General features: G+C 43.8%; 1 protein-coding gene across 1 annotated transcript in view; it reads right to left on the bottom strand.

Annotated features, from left to right (window-relative positions):
• Positions 1-23894, bottom strand: part of PLXNB2 (plexin B2) — a 324368-nt gene that overhangs the window by 83494 nt on the left and 216980 nt on the right. Inside the window, exons 9-14 of the mRNA XM_068273635.1 lie at positions 23516-23669; positions 21807-21924; positions 21624-21720; positions 14004-14105; positions 4783-4887; positions 3584-3665 (exon numbers count right to left, since the gene is read on the bottom strand). Coding sequence (XP_068129736.1) covers positions 3584-3665; positions 4783-4887; positions 14004-14105; positions 21624-21720; positions 21807-21924; positions 23516-23669 — 658 coding nt within the window. The remainder of the gene's footprint in view (positions 1-3583; positions 3666-4782; positions 4888-14003; positions 14106-21623; positions 21721-21806; positions 21925-23515; positions 23670-23894) is intronic.

The following is a 23894-nucleotide window of genomic DNA, read 5'->3' on the forward strand; positions in this document are numbered from 1 at the left end:
CCGGAGTAACCCATTACAGGGACCTTGTGCACCTCCTTCTTCTTTTTTGCTCAATCTGGACTTTCTTTTAATTAACTCCAGTAGAAGTCTATCCAGTAAAGTTAATGCCTGCACTTAGGGACCAGGAGGGGTTAATAACCGTACTGCATAAATGGGGCCAAACACAACCCGACCAACCAATCGACCATCCAATTCGATTATTATAATCAAATTGGATGAAAATTGGTGCTGCCAAGTGCATGCCCGACCGACAAAGCAACCAATTTCGGGAAAGTAAATGGTTGCGCACGCTGGAAGATGTCGGGCCGAAGTTGGTTGGTCGGGTGCGCGGCGGTACGGCAGCCGAATTGCAAACGAGCCACGAGACGACGAAACCCCCGCCGCTGCAATGTATAAATGTATGTAGTGTAGAGCATTTATACATTACCTGTGCGGTGTCAGCCTCCACACAGTTTCCGTCCATCTCGCCGGGTTCCGCATACACGCCGGAGGCGCATAGCATCTGACGTCAGACGCTATGCGCCGCTAGCGTGTATGCAGCTGTTACTCGACGAGATGGACGGACACAGTGTGGAAGCTGCTACAGGACAGGTAATGTATAAATGCACTACACTACATACATTTATACATTTTGGGGGCAGCGGCGTGGTGGCTCAGCCGATTCTCTGATGATTTCATGCTGAAATCGGATGGGAATCGGCCTGTAGTGTATAGGCAGATTCGACTAGAGACAAATTTATCTCTAATCAGATTCGATTAGAGATAAATTTGTCTCTTGGTGGACTCGGCCCATAATCGTTCTAATGTATGGTCACCTTTAAGTATTGCAGCCATTAACTCTTTCTGGCCCTTCAGTCCAGCCAATGACTCCTTCAAACCCCCTGTGCAGCAATTATCCACACCACCTCCTTAGTAAGTACTGCAGCCCAGTATCTTTCCCCTACCCTTTCATGTTAATTGTTGTGGCCAGGACTTTAATGCTGGGTTTACACCATACAATTTTCTGTTAGATTTACCTGCCAGATAGATAAAGTTCAACATGTTGGAAATGTATCTATCTTACAATCTATCTGCCGAGCAGTTAGGCATTGTTCTACTCAGCAGGAGATAAACAGAAGACAATGCACCAGAGAGAATGACCATTCTCTACAGAAAATAATCTAATTATGCTTTCTAATGCTGGGAATACACAGTGGTCCATTTGCCATAATGGTGGCCATACACTGGTCGATTTGCCATCAGATTCGACCAACAGATAGATCCCTCTCTGATCGAATCTGATCAGAGAGGGATCGTATGGCTACCTTTACTGCAAACAGATTGTGAACCGATTTCAGCCTGAAACTGTTCACAATCTGTGGTGGTGGTGCTGCCGCCGCTCCCCACCCCGCATACATTACCTGTTCCGCCGGCGCGAGTCCCGCTGATCCGTCTCCGCGCTGGTCTGGTCTCCGGAATGCTTCACTTCTTCCTGCCCGGCAGGAAGTTTAAACAGTAGAGGTCGCTGTACTGTTTAAACTTCCTGCTGGGCAGTAAGAAGTGAAGCATTCCGGAGACCAGACCAGCGCAGAGACGGAGCAGCGGTGACGGTGGGACTCGCACCGACGGAACAGGTAATGTATACCCGCTGTATTGCGTCGGTCATCGGGCATTCGAACGCCGCTATCGACACACTCCTGACCCGCCGGCGCTCAAAAAAAATCTTCCGCACGGATGGATCGACGGGAGTCGACAGGAACGATGGATTTCGGCCGGAAATCCATCGTTCTGTCAGCGGTGTGTGCGGCGATTTCACAGCCGTTTCGATCACTGTGATCGAAACGGCTGTATATCGGCGGGAAAATCGTTAGGTGTATGGGCCCCTTTAGATTTATGTGTCGGAACGAGCCGCTGACTCGATCCCGGCGCATCCCCGCTCGTCCCCACCGGCGCCTGGATCGATCCCCGCTCGTCCCCGCGGGCGCTCCTTATCTTCCGCACGTGTTCTTCCCATTGTCCGCCTGCAGGTATCGAGCGGGAGAATCGAGCGCCTCACTGATCGGACCTTTCAGAAATTATCAATCGAGCCATCAGCGGCTCGATTGATAGGAAACTATCTAATCGTGTATTCCCTGCATAACAGAAAATCTAACAGAAGAATCTAACAGAAGAATCTAACAGAAGAATCTAACAGAAAATTGTATGGTGTAAACCCAGCATAAGCCCTGTGCTTTCATTCTATTTCCTTTATCAAGATAGTATCCCTTACCACTGGGCAAATTAATGCAAATGGGACTGTTACCAACAGTACACACATTATTCAGTGTGCTTAGCGTTACAACTATTGGTTGGTAATGGATGCCTCTTAAATCTCATATTAAAAGTAAGCTATACAAAGCTGTGCTTTTCCAAGCACAAGGCGAGGGTGAGAGATGGGTTATAAAACATGCTGGTTGCTGCGGCTCACTCCGCTAAGGTTGAGAGATAGGTGCACCCCCCACTCTCTAGGCTGAGTCAGAAATTTAGGTCAGACTCGTGTACAAGTTAACCTCTATACTTTTACAGCGAGTCGGACCTAAATTACTAGACTTGTAGTCGACTATATAAGGTATATAATTTTTAATCTAATAAATACAATCTGAATTTTAGCTATGAAATGTGTCTGATTAAATCTGAATGTTCACTACATAGAGGAATGTGAAGGCAATCAGATAAGTTAATAACGACACAGAGAAGTGTTTTTATTGCATAAGGTAATTAAACTCACGCCATCTTCCCTGCCATGTTCCCTGCTAATCTTTTCTATTAATACAGAATTTGGAATACAGATATTTCTTGTAAACAGGCAGACATGAGCCAAGTTTTGCAGATGAGCGAAACTTGGCTCATCTATGCAACACAACACAAATGCGTGAGGAGGTTTTTATATTTGTTAAATTACCTAGTTTAACAGCTCTGTCTGGGGAGTCCTAGCAGACTGGTCAGAGGCATACTGAAGGCTAGGCTGCCTGGGTAGCACAACCCTGGCAACCCCAGAGAGTATTCCACTCCTGCCCAGCAGAAGGCTCATCCCCAGGGGAGATATTGTCCCGCCTAGATACAGGCAGCATTAGCAGTGAATGGGCACTAAATCGGTTTAATTTACAGAATAGTGCTCATTCATTCTGTTTCTAGGAGGAGCAAGTCTCCAAGAGGAAAAGGAGTGTTAGTGGCAAAAAGTACTTATGGTTATTTCATAAAAAAACAGACGCTGTCAGTAGTTGGAGCTACAGTGTGAAATTACAGCTGTAGTTCCAACTGCACTGAATGCAGACAACACAGACAAAAAGGAAATAGTTCTTATGTGTGGCTTCTCTCATCAGATATCCAAACAAAGAGTATAGACTGAAAATTAATGCGGATGCTGCTTGCATTAAATACGGTATTTATGTGTAAAAACAGGTCTTAAAGAAAAAAAAAAAGAGAGCAAAAAACAGGTATGGGGGAAAAGTAAACTAAACTAGCCTAAAAGCAATACTGTACTTCACCTTTTCCGAAAAATACAAATAGGTACTAGTTAAATGATTAGGAATAATAATGTATAAATGGTACTAAAAAGTCATACCATTCAGTTTGCTGTCAACTTTCTTATCATTCACTTTAACATATATATCCAGAGGAACATTTTCTGTATCTTGCACCGAAAACTAGGAGACAAAGAAACATGACTGTTTAATCTCATATACATCATTATGCTTGTTAGTCATTGTAGACAGTTCCTGTGGAGCACTTAAAGTTCATCTCCTGCACAGATCTAGAACATTCAAATGTTACTGTTTTGTTTAAAATAATGCTTCTGCTAATAAACTGGTCTTGAAATGTTGAGGACATGACTAGAAGCACCTATGAAGAGCTATGCATTTACAACATCTATGCACCACCCTATTGTTCCCACTGAAAAGGGGATGGTACAGGCAATCTCTCAGAAAGGTCCTAAACATATTATGCTGGATACACACCATGAGTTTCTGCGTCGAATGCGTCCGTCGATACGCGTCGATTCGATTATTTCCGAGCATTTCCGAACGAATTTCGATGATTTTTAGGTCGATTGCCATGTAAAGTATGGCAAATCGACCTAACGATCCATCGAAGCTTGAATCGGACATGTCGGAAATAATCGAATCGACGCGTATCGATGGACGCATCGAACGCGGAAACGCATGGTGTGTATCCAGCATTACAGTGACTGGGTGCAGGAAGATGCTGGCATGGCATGCTGTGAATTGACATTAGCCTAAATTAAAACTGGCACCGTGCCAAGGTTAAAGTGTTTTGTCATAGATGGTTTCAACCACCTTCTTCACAGAACTGCATTTTGACTATAGTTGGTCCTGCTCAACACCTGACATATGTTAAGACAATAGGTTCAATATACACATAGAATGAAAATATATTAAAACAATGGCATTCACAATTGCTATTTCAATGTATGTATTGGACTTGCCAGCTCATTGTATGATGGATGCAGGTGGGAGTGCTGGGGAGCCACATATGGGAACAGTACATGACTGATGTTTCCATAGCTTTGTACTACATCAGGCAATACAAAGATAGGAGCTGCAGCAATGTGACTGTAAATTCTTGTCTCATTTACTGATGTAAAGTGGTAGCCCAGGTAAACAACCCATATCTGGGAGACCTGGTTTACCTGACCTAATACAAACTGTATAGGGCATGCCCAGCATTAGACGTGTTAAAAGCCTGAAAATTATGTGGCGTGAATGCACCAAAGGGACAATGAAAAATGAACCTTATACATACCGCTCGAAGGGAGAGTGAGAACTTGTTGTCATTTTGCTTTATCACAGTTTCCCTGAATCTCAGCCTACTACTGGAATTATCATTACCAGCAATGAAAGATTCATCCTGTATGTAAAAACAAAAACATGAATATGACAATATCTGAAAAGATAAACATGCAAAGTATAAAAACAGACAATTGTTATTAGATTGTCTAATAGAGATTAATGAAATTGTGAACATTTATGAAGCATACAGCAAGACACTAGCCACTAGCTTATTCATACAGTGAGTTATATTTAATGCTTTTACAAACGGTTTCTACAAATATATTTACCGTAAGTGCACTGACATGCCTCTACATGCAATCCAAGAATACAGGTGAGAATGCCTACTAACAGCACAGTGCTAGTCACATGTGCAGGCAGGGGCGTAACTAGAAGGGAGCAGCACCTGCGATCACTGGGGGACCAGGGCAGTAGGGGCCCCCATCTACTAACCTTCCCTTCCTCCAATACAGGGGACAAGACTTCAGATCAGATGTTTTTGTAGCTACATTTGTTATGGGTGAGAAGATTATGATAGCCATAGTTGTTTTATGACCCTTGTAAGATGTTTGACCTTGTGAGATGGGCCCCAAGGCTGTAAGGGGCACTAAGGGCCCTTTTCCACCAGCGCGTTTGCGCTGGCTGAATCGCAAAAATGCAAACCGCTAGCGATTTTACAATCGCTACGGTTTGCTTTTTAACATAGGAATCGCGGTAGGTAATTTCCACTACCGCGATTCGTTTTTTACTTGATCGCGATCGCGCAGCGGAGCGACTTTTGCCGCGATTTTGCTATGCAGTGCATAGCATAGCAAAATCGCGGCCGAGAACGTCGGGGAATCGGCGGTAATTGCGATTCAGCAATCGCTAGCGTTCAGCGTGAATGCTAGCGATTGCTAGTGGAAAAGGGCCCTAAGGGATGGCAAGGGAAGGGGTGTGAACATTGGGGGAAGGGGGGCCTCATGGATTGTAGTTCCATCACTGTGTGCAGGCGTATGCAGCCTCACTCCAAGCTTTGTATCACAGCCTGTGGCACTAACAGGAGTGGCTGGTTATTTATTTACTAAGTACTAATTAATGGAGGAAATAATAAATGAGTAAGGTTATACATCCTGCACATACAGCCCTCCACCAACTATTAAATCATTTCACCTGTACTCCGGAGTATTCACTTAAAGGATAACTGAAGCAAGAGGGCTATGAAGGCTGCCATATTTATTTCCTCTTAACCAATACATATTGCCTGGCTGTCCTGCTGATCCTCTGCTTGTAATACTCTTAGCTATAGAACCTGAACAAGCATATGCAGATCAGGTGTTTCTGACATTGTCAGATCTGATAAGATGAGCTGCATGCTTGTTTCTGGTGTTTTTAAAACACAGCTGCAGACAAATAGACCAGCAGGGCTGCCAGGCAGCTAGTATTGTCTAAAGGGAACCTAAACTGGGAAGGATATGGATTTTTCCTTTTAAATTAATACCAGTTGCCTGACTCTCCTGTTAATCCCAAGTCTCTGATACTTTTAGCCACAGCCCCCCAACAAGCATGCAGTTCAGGTGCTCTGACTGAAGTCAGACTGGATTAGCTGCATTCTTGTTTCAGGTGTGTGATTCAGGCACTACTGCATCCAAAGAGAACTGCAGGACTGCTAGGCAACTGGTATTTTTTAAAAGGAAAGATCCATATCTCTCTCAGTTAAAGGGGAACTTCAGCCTAAACAAACATACTGTCATCAAGTTACATTAGTTATGTTAATTAGAATAGATAGATAATATAATCTCTTACCCACCCTGTTTTAAAAGAACAGGCAAATGTTTATGATTCATGGGGGCTGCCATCTTTGTCATGGGACAGCCATCTTTTTGGTTGAAAGGAGGTGACAAGGAGCAGGAGACACAGTTCCAACTGTCCTGTGTCCTGATCACCCCTCCCAGTTGCACACGCTAGGCTTCAAATGTCAAACTCAAAATGTAAAAAAAAAAAAATTGCACCAAAACAGCAGAAAGAGAAGAACAGCAGCAGAGATCCCATCATGCTTTGCACAGCATCAGGGGAAAAAAGCCCGGGCAGTTTTCTTCTGTGCAGCTAAAAATGAGGCTTGTATAAATGAAACAAAGTTCTGACGCTGTGAAACTGTTAAAGAAACACCAAGCCTTTTCAGTGATGCTGAGTCGATTTTCAGTCCGGAGGTTCACTTTAAATGACAACTGAAGTGAAAAGAATATAGACTGCCATATTTCCTTCCTTTTAAAGGGAACCTTAAAGCTCCCTCTTCCTGCATAAATTATTTTCTGCACAGAGCAGGACGCACTAAACTCTTCCTAAATCTTGAGTATTATGCTATCTTGCACGCAGGTCAGGCACTTGGCTGCTAGCAACACTAAGTTGCTGGTTTCTGCTCATAACTCTAATCTGAGAGGTTTATCATTGTACTGTATAGATTTGGTCTGAGGGGATGGATTTTCCCTTCTCAGCAAAAGTGAAATTCTACTTTGTGTGCTTCCATTTACAGTGCAGGGTTGCCAAGCGTCCGTCAAAAGACGGACTGTCCGTACAGAAGCTCTTAAAATAGAGCTGTCCGTACTGCCCGTATTTCCTGGGCAGTCGTCTGTCCAAAAGTGCATAAATTATTAAAATCTATACTGCGCATGCGCCTTGTGCTATGCGCGCTCTTTTCCCCCCTCCCTCAGTCTCCCCTCAGCCGCCCTCTCCTCCCCGGGTGTCCCCTCCAATCAGCTAACCTCTTTTTGGAGCCGGTGACTCGCTGCCCAGTAAGAGATGCAGGGAGCCGGCCCAGCCCACTGAGGAATGTCACGTGGAGGAGGACAGCGAGGAGAGTGTCACACGGGCGGCAGCCAGGTCGGAGCTGAGGTCGCAGCATAGAGACAGCACTCAGGCACACAGACACAGCCGCCGAGCCACGCAGCAGAGCCGAGCAGGAGCAGATCAGCAGCAGCCGACCGAGCACATGCCATCCCTGCTAACAAGTAAGGAAAAGACAGTCCCAGGCTCGCTGAACTCCATGGCAGCAGCAGGCTCTGTAATAGCTTTCCCTCATCTCATGTTTTATTAGGGCTCGCCTCGCTCCGGTCTGATAGCTGGCTGATTGTGACCACTGGCCACCAGGTCACACAGTTCATTCATGCATCATGCCTGTATTCTTACAGCAGGCGATGCAGAGGGAAGGGACAGCTTCAGCTTTCTACTGCACTGTGAGGTGAGGAGGGCAACGTAGTTCTTTCATTCCTAAAAGTGTTTGTGTGACCTGAACAGGACAGAAGGGAAGTGTGGAGAAGTACACCCATATGTATTTAGAGAATTTAGCCTTATTAATTCCTCCTCATTTGTATATATATTTATTATTATTTAGTATTGCTATAGCGTGACATCTTCTGCAGCACTGTAAAGAGTATATAGTCATGCCACTGACTGTCCTCAGAGGAGCTCACACTCTAATCCCAACTGTAGTTATGTGTCCTCCATCGTGTATGTCAATACAATAGGCCAATTTTAGGGGAAGCCAATTTTTAGTTATCTGTATGTTTTTGGGGTGTAGGAGAAAACCAGAGTGTCTGGAGGAAACCCACGCAGTCACACTGAGATAATACAACTCTTTGCCATGGCTGGGAATGGAACCAGGGACCCAGCGCTGCAACCACTATGCCACTATGCTGTCCACAATTTGTAATTTGATCTCTCCCTGTGTCACCTGACTGCCATGGCAGATAAGCTAATTTTAAACCACAGTATGTTAACAATATGTTTGCTTCCAATAAAGCAGGAAGTAGATACACTCCAGATTTATTGCAGGATTTGTATCAGCTGTAACAAAGAAATGTTTTTCTTTAAAGGTTATTATGCTGTTGCTTATCTTTCAGAGCATAGAGGAAGTTCTGAGTTAAGGTCTGCTTGAAAGGGAACCTAAAAAAAGCAACAGTAACTTATCTGGGGTAATTGTAAGAAGAAAAAGGAGGCCTTGCACATCCCTATATAAAACTTTGGCTTTATTTGAAAAAATTAAAAGGCATACATTACATAGTTCCAAAAGACCAGAGAGAGGTACTGGCCGGTGCACTCCCTTAGTAATATACTCAGCATCCTGTGCATGGTTTTTTCTCTTTTTGCAAAGTAACTTATCTGGGGCTTTTACTGGCCCCCTCCCTCCAGCCGCTCTGTGTCCGACTTTTGGTTCCAGCGACTCAGCGGGTAAATGGGCCACTGGGCCTGTGCAGCCAGACAGGGTCCCACAGGTGCAGTCAGTGACTATTAACTTGCTGAGTGCCGGAACCAAAAGTTAGGCGCTGCAGGGGACCAGAGGATCTGGCATCTTCTGCAGCACATTACAGAGTACATAGTCGTATCACTGACTGTCCTCAGAGGAGCTCACACTCTAATCCTACCATAGTCATAGTCTAATGTCCTACCATATTATTATTATGTATTTATATAGCACTGACATCTCCTGCAGCACATTACAGAGTACATAGTCATGTCACTGACTGTCCTCAGGGGAGCTCACAATCTAATACTACCATAGTCATAGTCTAATGTCCTACCATATTATTATTATGTACCGTATTTGTAATGTGCTGCAGAAGATGTCAGTGCTATATAGAGTACATAGCCATGTCACTGACTGTCCTCAGAGGAGCTCACACTCTAATCCTACCATAGTCATAGTCTAATGTCCTACCATATTATTATTATGTATTTATATAGCACTGATATCTCCTGCAGCACATTACAGAGCACATAGTCATGTCGCTGACTGTCCTCAGAGGAGCTCACACTCTAATCCTACCAGTGGCGGACATACGGCCGTGCAGCCGCACGAGGGCCCCTGAAGTTCCGTTTTCTTCAGGGGCCCATTAAGTATTTTTTTTTTTTTATATTTTTTTTTTATTATTTTATTCCCCCGGGGGGCCCCCCCGACTCCTATCCTCCCTCCCTCCCTCACCTCGGGGGGCCCCCCTCCCGATATGCGCGGCGGGAGAGCGAGCGGCAAATGCAGGAAGTCTTCAGGGCTCTCCAGGCATCCGCTAGAGGCCCAGCCGCTTAGTCTCCAATATGTCTCCAGTTGGAGACATATTGGAGACTAAGCGGCTGGGCCTCTAGCGGATGCCTGGAGAGCCCTGAAGACTTCCTGCATTTGCCGCTCGCTCTCCCGCCACGCATATCGGGAGGGGGCCCCCCGAGGTGAGGAAGGGAGGAAGGGAGGAAGGATAGGAGTCGGGCCCCCCACCCGGATAGCTACCCACCCGGCTACCTAACCACCTACCCACCCGGCTACCTACCTACCCACCCACCAGGCTTCCTACCTACCCACCCGACTACCTAACCACCCACCAGGCTTCCTACCTACCTACCTACCCACCCACCCGGCTACCTACCCACCCACCAGGCTTCCTACCTAACCACCCACCCAACTACCTAACCACCCACCCGGCTACCTACCCACCCACCAGGCTTCCTACCTAACCACCCACCCAACTACCTAACCACCCACCCACCCGGCTACCTACCTACCTACCCACCCACCCGGCTACCTACCTAACCACCCACCCGGCTACCTACCTAACCACCCACCCGGCTACCTACCTAACCACCCACCCGGCTACCTACCGGGCTAGTTACCAACCCACCCACCAGGCTACCTACCCACCCACCCACCCGGCTACCTGGCTACCTACCTACCTACCCACCCACCCGGCTACCTACCTAACCACCCACCCGGCTACCTACCTAACCACCCACCCGGCTACCTACCTAACCACCCACCCAGCTACCTACCGGGCTAGCTACCAACCCACCCACCAGGCTACCTACCCACCCACCAGGCTTCCTACCTACCCACCCGGCTACCTACCTACCCACCCGGCTACCTACCCACCCACCAGGCTTCCTACCTACCCACCCGGCTACCTACCTAACCACACACCTGGCTACCTACCTAACCACACACCCGGCTACCTACCTACCCACCCACCCGGCTACCCACCCACCAGGCTTCCTACCTACCTACCCACCCGGCTACCTACCTAACCACCCACCCGGCTACCTACCTAACCACCCACCTGGCTACCTACCGGGCTAGTTACCAACCCACCCACCAGGCTACCTACCCACCCGGCTACCCACGCACCCACCAGGCTACCTACCTACCTACCCACCCGGCTACCTACCTAACCACCCACCCGGCTACCTAACCACCCACCCGGCTACCTACCTAACCACCCACCCTGCTACCTACCGGGCTAGTTACCAACCCACCCACCAGGCTACCTACCTACCCACCCACCAGGCTACCTACCTAACCACCCACCCGGCTACCTACCGGGCTAGTTACCAACCCACCCACCAGGCTACCTACCTACCCACCCACCCACCAGGCTACCTACCTACCCACCCACCGGGCTACCTACCTACCGGGCTAGTTACCCACCCACCCGGCTACCTACCCACCCACCCACCAGGCTACCTACCCACCAGGCTACCTACCCACCCACCCACCAGGCTACCAACCCACCCACCCACCAGGCTACCAACCCACCCACCCACTCACCCACCCACCCACTAGGCTACCTATCCACCCAACCACCCATGGGAGCTGCGTGCCGGATGGAGGCTGGGACAGGAGGTCTGCTGCAGGTGAGTAAGTGTTTTTGTTTTATTTATATTAGCAGGTGTATGTTCTGGGCAGGTCTGCCACATGATTGCATGTATTTTCTTCGCAAATCTGCCGACATGATTGCATGTATTTTCTGGGCATATCTGCCGACATGATTGCACGTATTTTCTGGGCAAATCTGCCGACTTGTTTGCACGTATTTTCTGGGCATATCTGCCGACTTGATTGCACGTATTTTCTGAGCATATCTGCCGACTTGATTGCACGTATTTTCTGGGCATATCTGCCGACATGATTGCACGTATTTTCTGGGCATATCTGCCGACATGATTGCACGTATTTTCTGGGCATATATGTGTATTTTCTTGAGAAAACCTGCACAATTATGTGAATTTTCTGGGGAAAGGGTCACCAAAACTTGGGCCCACTGTCTTTGCGTTGCACTTTTCAAGGGAACCTGAGGTGAGAATAATATTGAGGCTGCCATATTTCTCTCCTTTTAAGCAATACCAGTTGCCTGGCTGCCGTGCTGGTCCTCTGCCTCTTATTCTTTCAACCATAGACCCTGAACAAGCATGCAGCAGGTCAGGGGTTTCTGACAATATTGTCAGAACTGAGAAGATTAGCTGCATGCTTGTTGCTGGTGTAATTCAGTTTATTACTGCAGCCAAATAGATCAGCAGGGCCGCCAGGCAACTAGTATTGTTTAAAAGGAAATAAACCCTCACCCCGGGTTCGCTTTAAGTTAGTTAGCTCCGCCCTCATCCGGTCATTGCCACGCCCATTTTTTTTGCCGCGGCGCATAGCGCCGCAGGTTCTATCCACTAAGCGTGCCGCAGGTTGTAGCCACGCCCATATTGGTCATAGGGGGCCCACAATTACAATTTTGCACAGGGGCCCACTGCTGACTGTGTCCGCCACTGAATCCTACCATAGTCAAAGTCTAATGTCCTACCATATTATTATTATGTATTTATATAGCACTGACATCTCCTGCAGCACATTACAGAGTACATAGTCATGTCACTGACTGTACTCAGGGTAGCTCACAATTTAATCCTACCATAGTCATAGTCCAATGTCCTACCATATTATTATTATGTATTTATATAGCACTGACATCTTCTGCAGCACGTTACAGAGTACATAGTCATGTCACTGACTGTCCTCAGAGGAGCTCACAATCTAACCCTACCATAGTCATAGTCTAATGTCCTACCATATTATTATTATTATGTATTTATATAGCACTGACATCTTCTGCAGCACATTACAGAGTACATAGTCATGTCACTGACTGTCCTCAGAGGAGCTCACACTCTAATCCTACCATAGTCATAGTCTAATGTCCTACCATATTATTATTATGTATTTATATAGCACTGACATCTCCTGCAGCACATTACAGAGTACATAGTCATGTCACTGACTGTCCTCAGGGGAGCTCACAATCTAATCCTACCATAGTCATAGTCTAATGTCCTACCATATTATTATTATTATTATGTATTTATATAGCACTGACATCTCCTGCAGCACATTACAGAGCACATAGTCATGTCACTAACTGTCCTCAGAGGAGCTCACACTCTAATTCTACCATAGTCATAGTCTAATGTCCTACCATATTATTATTATGTATTTATATAGCACTGATATCTCCTGCAGCACATTACAGAGCACATAGTCATGTCACTGACTGTCCTCAGAGGAGCTCACACTCTAATCCTACCATAGTCAAAGTCTAATGTCCTACCATATTATTATTATTATTATTATTATTATGTATTTATATAGCACTGACATCTTCTGCAGCACGTTACAGAGTACATAGTCATGTCACTGACTGTCCTCAGAGGAGCTCACAATCTAACCCTACCATAGTCATAGTCTAATGTCCTACCATATTATTATTATGTATTTATATAGCACTGACATCTTCTGCAGCACATTACAGAGTACATAGTCATGTCACTGACTGTCCTCAGAGGAGCTCACAATCTAATCCTGTCATAGTCTAATGTCCTACCATATTATTATTATGTATTTATATAGTATGGACATGTTTCTTTTATCGGGAAACAAGCCTTCTCAGTTCAGGTGGGCTGTTTCACATGAGCCGTATGCAGTAATCACCTGCTCCAGCTACAGTATGTTTCTTTCCTCCCGAAATTCACAAGAAGTTCCCTAAAAAGCCTGCTACTGACTCCGCCCCTGACTCCGCCCCCTGTCCGTCCAAAATTTGGGCTGTCCAGATTTTTTGACCATTTTGTCCAGGAAAAATGAGAAATTGGGTTGGCAACCCTGTTACAGTGTACAGTATTTAATGTGCGTCAAAGGGAAGCAAGCAAATGTTGCCAATGACGTGAACTGCACCATCCATTAAAATTATACTTGTTACACAAGACAATACCACAAGCACAAACCCAAATATAACATTGCCCTAAAGTGGAGGATAAACCACGTATGCCCACTGCTGGTAATGGAATAAAGTACTCAACTTCGATAGTTCTAGACCCCACAACCCAATACACTTCTCTGGTATCATAAGCTAAAGCGTCAGTTACCTGAAAATTTTCCAGATTCATTCCACTGAATGTGATGATAGTTTTTGTCTCCATTGGGATAAAAGCTGGTTCAGGGTCATAGAACTGTGGACAGTTTGCATCCTGAAAAGCAACGTACAATGTTCAGATAAAGGTAAGCAAAAGCTTGCTTATTGACAGAGACAAGGGAAAGAAATAAAGCAGAGAAGTTAGGCTTCGGTCACTATGCAGGAAGCGGGAGGCATTGCAAAAATCCTTGAGCTTTATACCAGAACTCCTGCTCTACTCTATCAGCAAGTGTGACAGGATTCAGTTACATGCACACCATCACAGCAGCCTCAACATGCTACATGTATTATTACAGTGACAGTAGGAATTTCTTTACACATTCACTGCTGGCATATTTGAGTGACGCAACATGCCATTTGGCCTGAGTATGTTCAGTCCATGCAACTGAAACCTTACTGGGATCCCTCAAATCACTGCTTACTGTCCTCTCAACATCAGAGGCATTGTCTTGTTGGGTTTGACTCAAATAAGTAAACAAAGTAAGTAAGAAAGGACACCTAGAAATTGCCTATAGCAGTGTATATGAAATTCTCGCTCCATTATTATAGAAAAAAAATGAAAACAACAAGACCGGATTGGAGATCTTGTTGCTATGACACCTTTTTTTGACAGGAAGTTTCCTTATAAACTGCTTTATAAATAAGTCCTGCATATTGAAGTGGCTGAAAACTAGTACCCGGTCAATAACTACATGTGAACAGTTCCCCTAATAGCTCATGTTATGCTCTTAGGATAGATATCATAACCACAGCTTTGGTCAGATTTACATGTAGTTATTTCTGAAATATTTAGAAGCAGAAAGTGTTGTACCATGTATGCAGCCTGACCAAGTTGTGTTTTAATGAGTTATAATGTTTCCTCATCACACTGAGGGCCCGTTTCCACTACTGCGGCGCAATTTCGACGGGAATGTGGTTGCGTTGCCATTTCTATGCGGAATTGCTCGCGCTGTGTACAACATGATTTTAACCATGTCAATGCCGAAACGCATGCAGATTTGCTCTAGTGGAAACGGGCCGTCTGTGGAATGAGATGTTAAATCAAACAAATTGTCTTATCTTTTGGGCATAAATTAGCTGGCGTGCCTGTGAAATGCTTATTTGTGAAACAAATAAGCATTTAACTTAAAACATGAATGGGTAGAATATGCCTTTTATTACCTTTTGCCTGGGAGTTAGCAGCTAAAGCCAGTATTGTTTCTTGCATGTATTGGTAGTTGCAACAAAGATCAACCAACATGGCTTTGTTTTGTGAGACATATTCCCCAATCACTGATGAGAGATCACATCATCCAATCAATTCCTTGCTTGTCTACATTTACTAACTGCCCACCAGTAAATTAATCCCTCAGAGACAAGAAGAGGTTTAGTCTGTAACCAACAGCATCAGCTTAATGCAGAATGAAAAAAAAATACAAATGTCTCTTAGCAGTTGTATGAAACAGAATATCTGCTTCACAGGGGAAAAAAAGCTGTAATGCAATAGGGTATCTAATAGATAAAGACACAGAAGAGAAAGAGCTAAAAATAGTAACATCAAGCCTTCCCTCCATTCTTCATGTAGGAGAAACCTATTGTGCTGCTTTGCTCAGAAAATCTATCAAGACGCCTCAAGGATCGATTGAAGATTTGCAGAAAATTAAACAAACTGGATTATCAAGATAATCAAATTTATTAAATCTCTACTGCCTTTATAGACTGCAAAGGATACAAACAGCAGAGATATACAAAGATGGCAGCAATGAAACCAAAGGATGCTTTATTCCGACTGAAAAACGATGTAATAAAAAGCAATTTTCCATGTATACAAGGATACCGTAATTAGATTATCAAGTAAAACAGCACAAATGTGAAAGCAGATAAACACTGCTTATTCTACAAAGAAATTCCAAAACAGCCTGGACACATTTCTTGGTTCCCCTTATAAATGATCATAATTAAATGAGTGATTTTTCAAAACTGCTTTTACTTTTAACTGATAACAAAAATGCCTTCACTGCAATCAGTCATAAGGCCTAATTAAATGTATAGTAGCGCTGCTCTGCTGTTTGGTATTATCACGGCTTCTACTGTATATTGAATATAGTCCAGAGAAAAGTACAGGAAAGAATTGCCTATGGAGATCAGATGGAAAGATGCATGCAATTACCATGAAAGTAAACATTATAAGACAATCCCCAAGATCTTTGATGATCATCTGACAAATTATCAGGAAATTGTAGGTCCCCCTGGATGCAGTCACAAGAGTAAAATGGACCCCATAAAATGCAGGCGGCTAGGGAGCATGGTAGACAAAAAGCCAAGGACAACTTCCAAATAAATACAAGTGGAGTCGACCATGATAACCAATAGCACACACCCATAGCACACAGCTAAAGGCAACTATGAATGGCTAGGTACAAACACTAGACTAAGCCACAATTTGAACCACATGAAATAAAAAGCTAAAACCTGTAGTTTGGAGAACGCCCCTTTCAAACCTGAAAAAGCTAGAGCAACTTGCCCAGAACAAGTAGGCCAATCGACCTGTCAGCAGGTGCAGATGTCTCAGTGAGAACTACTGGACTCGCTTCTTTGCAATGTCTGCTTCTAGAGGAAGTGCAAAAATCACCAGGAAAATGTATTTTTTTTATTGGGGGTGGCACATGGGAGATATGTGTAAGGGAGGGGGGACCACTAGACTTCCAGAGAAATGTGTTTAAGGCTCCCTGCACACTGCAAATCCGTTTTCCGATTCCGATTTTCCCTGAATACATTCAACAGAAAAACGGATCAAAAAACGCAGCATACAGTAAAGATTAAAAATCTGAATCTGAATCGGATGTAAAAACAGATTAAAAAGCGGAATCGGAAATGTATGCAGTGTGCAAGAGGCCTAAGAGTGAGAGGGATAGGAAGGACCACTAGACTACACAAACAATGCGATTGTCTGAACATGCTCATAAGCTATGATGAGGGCGACACACAGATAGGTAATTAGGTAAAACCGCTAGACTGCCAGTCTATAAAATATAAGGGGACCACAAATTACCAGGGCAGACTAGAAGATTGGGGGGGGGGGGGTTGCACTAGTCCACCAGAGAGCTCTTTATAAGGGAGGGGGAACCACTAGACTACTATGAAAGTTTATAAGGGAAGTGTTGACCACTAGATGACCGGGGAAATGTTTTTAAAGAGGCACTGAAGCGAAAAATGTTTATAAGCTTATGATTTGTATGTGTAGTACAGCTAAGAAATAAAACATTAGGAGCAGAGACATAAGTCTAATATGGTTTCCAGCACAGGAAAAGTTAAACTCCAGTTATCTATGCAAAAGAGCCATTGAGCTCCATGACTTTTAAAGTAGAAGAGAGCTCTGTCTTCTGAAGCTTGTTATCTCAACTGTCAGTCACTATATTTTCTTTTTCTCTCCAGAGGAGAGGTCAAAAGTTCACTGGCCTGCTATGTAAAATAATTTAGAATGCTGAGTAGTGTTGAAAACTGCAAATATTAGAGAATGATTTAAGGTTATAAAAAACACTATATAACACTATTTTCTTTGCTACTAATGTTCTAGTAATTATTAGTACTACACATACAATTCATTATATATTAATACATTTCGCTTCAGTGTCTCTTTAAGGGAGATGGGGGACAACCATGGCCATGGGAATCTATATACTGTAATGGAGAGGGACCATTAAAATGCCAGAGAACTCTTCAAGGATGGAGGAGGACCACTAGACCACCAGGGAAATGTATGTAAAGTGGAAGGGGGAAACCCAGAGAGATCTATTTGAGGGAGGGTGAGCACTAGACTACCACATTGTGGGGACACAGCTCAGTGGCCAGCATAAGCATTGTACAGTAAAGGGGCACACAAAATGGCACTCTAAGGGGGAGTTAATAGGGGGTCTTTGAACAGGTAGATGCTTTTAAGTCATCAACTAAAAGGGATACTTGTGAAATGAGGACATATAATAGGGATGCCATTACAGTGGGGTTGCAATGGGAATTATTACAATTAAAATACTGTTTAGCCATGCCCACTTTTAAAACTACTCCCCCAATATACTACAATACGATTACCAATTATCCTCCCTATTAACCACCTCTTCCTTATTTTTTCCAGCAGAAAAAGACGAACCTGATTGGGTTCATGCAACTGCGCAGGCACACGGGCCATTCGGCACAGCTTTTTATAGAGAAATCTGAGTGGGTGCGCACCAGTGTGCATGTGTGAGCTGTCGTCAAGCTTTCTTTCAGGGGTCCCAGCACTGGAACTGGCCTGTGGAAGAGTATGGAGGAAGCTCCAGAGGCTTCCCCCTCTCTAAGGGGAGTACCTAGTAGAGTAGAGGTGACCACACTTTTTCAGCTTGTGAGCTACTTTAAAAATTAGCACGTCAAAATGAGCTACTTATGCACCATTTTAGGAGCACACTTGTATATACAGAATGGAAAATGTAGTGTGGTCGGGATCTACCATAAAGTCCTTCACAATCTACTGGTAAATCACTATCTACCAAATGGGCACCCCTGCGATACTGGCATCTTTTTTTTCACCTTCAAGTACAATTTAAGTCACTTTCATATTCCTTAACTGTATATCTTGAGGAAAATATAAAAAAATTGCAATGCACAAAAATTTTATTTATTGCTCATAAGCAATGTGTATTGTTATTTTGCATGACCTAGCTGTCTGGGGTTTCAGATGTCAACTGCTTAAAGTGAATCAGGATATTCCTCCAGCCCCATCGGCCTGGATCGCTCCCACGCTGCCATCTTCCTCTGATGTCTGCAGCTACAAAAACCGGGTCTCCGCACTGTCATCAGTCGGAGCCAGTCTAGCGTAAGAGAAGTGCGCTGTTTGCGTATCTATCGAGCAGCCACTGGAGAGATGCACAGAGAGCGCACTTCTCCTGTGTAGGCTGGCTCCGATGACGTCAGCGACGGGTCCGGTGCTCGTAGCTGCAGACATCGGAGGACAGCAGCTTTGGGGCGATCAGGAGGATGGGGTTGGCTTTTCCTCTGAGCACAGAGCTGACCCACTCCCACCACAACCCCAGGTTCCCCATGCAGGACAAGAGGTAAGAAATGGGCAAGGTCAAGTGATTGTTCTGTGCTTACTGGCAGCTTTACATTTTGCATACAGATCCTTGCATCCTGTAACTCACTGTTCCAAAAGGAATTTCTATGTAGTGCTGCATCAAAAAAATGAAACTAAAACCATTGATCCATTCAGTCACTTTATTTTTGTTCTTAGAACTAGTATGGATAGCCTATTGCAACGGATGGAAAAATGTAGATGTAGATTCTCCTACAATTTTTCAAAGTAACTGTGTTGAAAACTATTAACAGACTCTCTACTAGCAATGATTGTAGCGAGTCTCTCTTTTATTAATAAATATGTACCTTTTTATAGGGGCATGGGAGTGTGGAGTGTATATGTAAATCCTTCTGTATGACAGACATTTTGAAAGGAGATGTCATGGGGATTTTAATAGGCCAAGAGCCAGACCACAGATATGGAAACAAGAACAAATGATTCATCTATGCATGAAAACACAAATGACAGCAGCAGGTGCTTTGGTCTGATGAGCACATATTTGAAATATTTGGCTGTATTAAAAGGCAGTTCATTCACTGAAGGCACGCAGAGTAGTGCATGGATAAGTATCTGCAGGCAAAAGTAAAGCATGATTTAACTACATTATTACACATTGAGTAAAGGTACATTATAGAAATTCCACTCAATCTGCCTAGCCCACCAAGATAGAACTTGATTATGTGAGTGACACTAAGGTCCCAAAGCTGTACAGACCCATCTCGGGAGGGAACAGCTGAGCCAGGAGGTACGACAGTGCTGAGAATGGCGAAGCGGATTCTACAGGTGGGGTAAGGAGGGGAACTAAGAACTTTTGTCACTTAAAGCAGACTATAACCCTGCATTTCAACTTTGCTCTAAAACATTATTTACAGCATATTATATGCAACCAGCAATTTTTTTTTACTAGACCAGCATTGGAAGGGTTACACACACAGCTTTAAAGTTCCTGGAGAGAACTGCTGCTGCATCCGAAGTTTAGATAGATACATTTAAGCAAAACAAAATGTAACAACTGTGGAATGTGACTCACTCTCTCTGACTATGCAGGAGCTGGAGGACAGCCAAAGAGTGTGTAACATTCCTCACTTGCTACATTTTGTTTACTTAAATGTATCTATCTAAACTTCGGCTGCGGGGAGCAGATCTCTAGACGAACTTTAAAGCTCTGTGTGTAACCCTTGCAATGCTGGTCTAGTAAAAAAAAATGCTGGTTGCATATAATATGCTGTAAATAATGTTTTAGAGCAAAGTTGAAATGCAGGGTTATATTACGCTTTAAAGATCTGGCATGCTGGATCATTAAGCGACCTCAGCAGACCTGAAAGTGTTCCTAGGAGAAATTATGATATTGTAGAGTCAACGAATGGTCATAGAAACCAAAACACAAATCAATATTATGTGTATTTTGTAGATTAATGGATAAATAAAACCAATTACTTATTTTGAAGGCATCATCACAGTGCCTAAAACATATATTGGTAAGTAGCATACACAGAATTAAAGTTCATCGTACCATCAAAATCACATAGGAAATTATATCTGGTCTCTCTCAACTCCACCTCTCTTTATGGAGGCCATACTCCATTTCAGCAGACTCAAATAACTAATGTAATCTGTTAGTCATCTGCCACTGCCAATTGATAAACTTCCAATCAATTCAGGACAGTTTGCTAAGAGTATTAATGGGGGTGGTAGTAGATTTTCATTGAGCTTACATGCAGGTAGGTTGGCTGATGACAAAGCTTTTACTCTGCACTGAGCTACACGGAACTGACAGAGCAGTGCAATGACTGATTTTCATACAGCTGTTTACATTGTGGTGCATCCAGAGTTTCTCCCAAATGATTTCTACAGGGAAATAAGTGATTTATTATTGGCAGTGATGTAGCAATAGGGGATGCAGTGGTTGAAACTACACTAGGGCCTATGGACCTCAGGGGCCCACATGGGGCTTGCCTCTCGTTTCTATATTAGCCCTTTATTAACGCTATAGTGGTAATGATCACCTGTAAATGTGCTTTGAATCTCTTTAGACCCATCAGAAAAAAAGTTGTGCTTTGATTTGTGGGTTTGGTATCATGTAATTATAACATATACAGTGTTGGTGAGGGTCCAGTGTGACATTCGCACTGCGGTCCATGGCTCTGTAGCTATGCCACTGATTACTGGACCCAAAGTTCACTTGGAAACTTTTGGTCCCAGAACCATCTGTCATGCTGCCTCTACGTTTTGGAACTCCTTAACTCAGCAGATCAGGACAGCTCCATCCCTGGACGTGTTTAAATCCAGACTGAAAACACACATGTTCACTTTGGCAGAAATATAACTTTTGTTGTGTGAATACTTCATCCTACTACCAATTACTGAATCTGAGAGAGCCTAAGCGCTTTAAGTCCTATAGGAGAAAAGCGCTACAGAAATGTTATTGTATTATATTGTATTGCTCCTGACCCATGTATAAGTAACTCAAATCAATGAATGTCTTACTTGGCTAACTAGAACTGGATCATCACTTGAGTCAACACACTTGTGCTTGCTTATATCCCATCGGCACTTCCACTGAGTAGTCACACAGGAGGTACACCTGGAAACCAACAGAAACTTGACATAAGTCACCAATGTATGACGACACAGAGTCACTTTCAGGCTGGAAAAAGCAGAATTACTTACGGCAAGTTTGCAGAGAGGTACATCGATGCCCCACAGTCGTAGAACTGATAGGAATAATTGGCAAAAGGCACAGTACCATTCTTTGTAAAGAAAAGTTGGATAGGAACATCCACATAATCTGCCAGGAAAAAAAGCAATAGAAGGAATGTAAATCAGCTCTTATTTGTATATTGTGAATTATTTTTCTTTTCACACTTTAAAGGGATTTACTAAAGAAAAGGTAACAAAACAACAGGAACAATACCTTTAATAAAAAACAGACTCTCTGTACATGACTGGCCAGAACACTATCTGCATGGTTTTATGTTGGTGGGGGTTTCTCCAGGCACTCCTGTTTTTTTCCCCCACACCTGAAAAAATATTGTTGGTTGACCTTACTATCTCAAAATTGGCCTTAATCATCATACACACGCATGAGTACTGTCATCTGCAGGGTCCCTCTGTCAACAGTTCGGGGCAGGGTTGTGTACAGATGCACCGCTAGCCTGGAGGCTAAATGTATTAAAGATAGAGGATTAGCAGGGCAGCCAGGCATTTTTAAATGCTTTTAATTGGTTGGTTTGCACGTGGGTTTAGTTCCCTAATAAAGCTGATTTTGTATTTTCATATACCTATAAGTGACTGTAATTTTCTCTATAATTAGTTTGGATATTTTTCTCAAAGGAGTCACTCCCTCAATATGTGAGGTGTGGGTGGTTTAAACTTTGGGTTGGTGGTTGAATCAGACATTTTTGAAATTTTGCTACAGACGCACCGCTAGCCTAGAGGCTAAATGTATTAGAGATAGAGGATCAAGCAGGGCAGCCAGGCAACTGGTATTGTTAAAATGAAAATAAATATGGCAGCTTCCATATCCCTCTCACTTCAGGTGTGCTTTAATGAGAAAACTGTTGCCCCATCTGAGAGGTTTGCTCAGATATAGGCCAGCATAAGAGGTGTCTTTATTTGCTTCCACCTCTATAGCATAAACAGAATAGTCATATGCAGTTGTAGCACTGGGTCTTCGGTTTGAATCCCAGCCAGGTAAACATCTGCAAGGAATTTGTATGTTCTCCCCGTGTCTGTGTGTGTTTCCCACAGGCACTCTGGTTTCCTCCCACATCCCAAAAACATACAGATAAGTTAATTGGCTTCCCCCTAAATTGGTCCTAGAGTATGATCCATGCACTACATGATACATACATAGACATATTACTATGGTAGAGACTAGATTGTGAGCTCCTCTAGGGGACAGTTAGTGGCAAGCCAATATACTCTGTACAGCGCTGCGTAATATGTCTGCGCTATATAAATAATTAAAATAAATAAATAGCAATGTATCTGTTGCTATAGTGGAGGGAGGAGAGACGACAGCGGCTTCCAGCAGTTGGTATGTGGAGGGGGTCTGCGTGACTAAAGTTTCAGTATCTTTAGGAGATATCTGGGGGCGCCTGTACATGTACTAGATTCTCAGCCATGATGGTCCTTAACACCCACCTCAGCTGAGTTTACAGTGCATATACCTAGCTTAGATGAAGGTGGGGACGTTACAATGTGGACCAACACAGGTGCTGTCAGTGATATGGATTGCTCACTGCACTTTGAAAGGGTTATATTAAAGCACAATATTTGATGTTCACAACTTTTCCCTATTACGGACTTCTTTAGTAAATCCCCAGAAAATGAAGTTTCATAACCTCTGCAGTATGTGCAGTGACATGATTAATTACCTTTGCCAGGCTTATTGGGTGGAATAGTGCCGGGATGTGGGCAAGATATACTTCCATCTTCTTCCAGTGTAGCATACTGGACGTTTCCTCCAAATTTACACATTAGCTTGTCCTCTTCTTTAAGTGTTATTGATGGCACAATTTTCAACATAACCTGTGTGGACACAATTGATTAGTACCCATTCAGCTGATGACACATCTAATCTATTAAGTGCAACTGGATATGACTCCTTTATGCTACAGAGGTGGAAGCAAATAAAGACACCTCTCAGATGGAGCAACAGTTTTCTCATTAAAGGGAACCTTAAAGGGAAACTGAAGCGAGTAAAATGATTTAAAATAAACACATGATGTAGCTACACATGAATATTGCATACTA

Source organism: Hyperolius riggenbachi, chromosome 3, assembly GCF_040937935.1.
Source record: "Hyperolius riggenbachi isolate aHypRig1 chromosome 3, aHypRig1.pri, whole genome shotgun sequence".
NCBI classification, from domain to species: Eukaryota; Metazoa; Chordata; class Amphibia; order Anura; family Hyperoliidae; genus Hyperolius; species Hyperolius riggenbachi.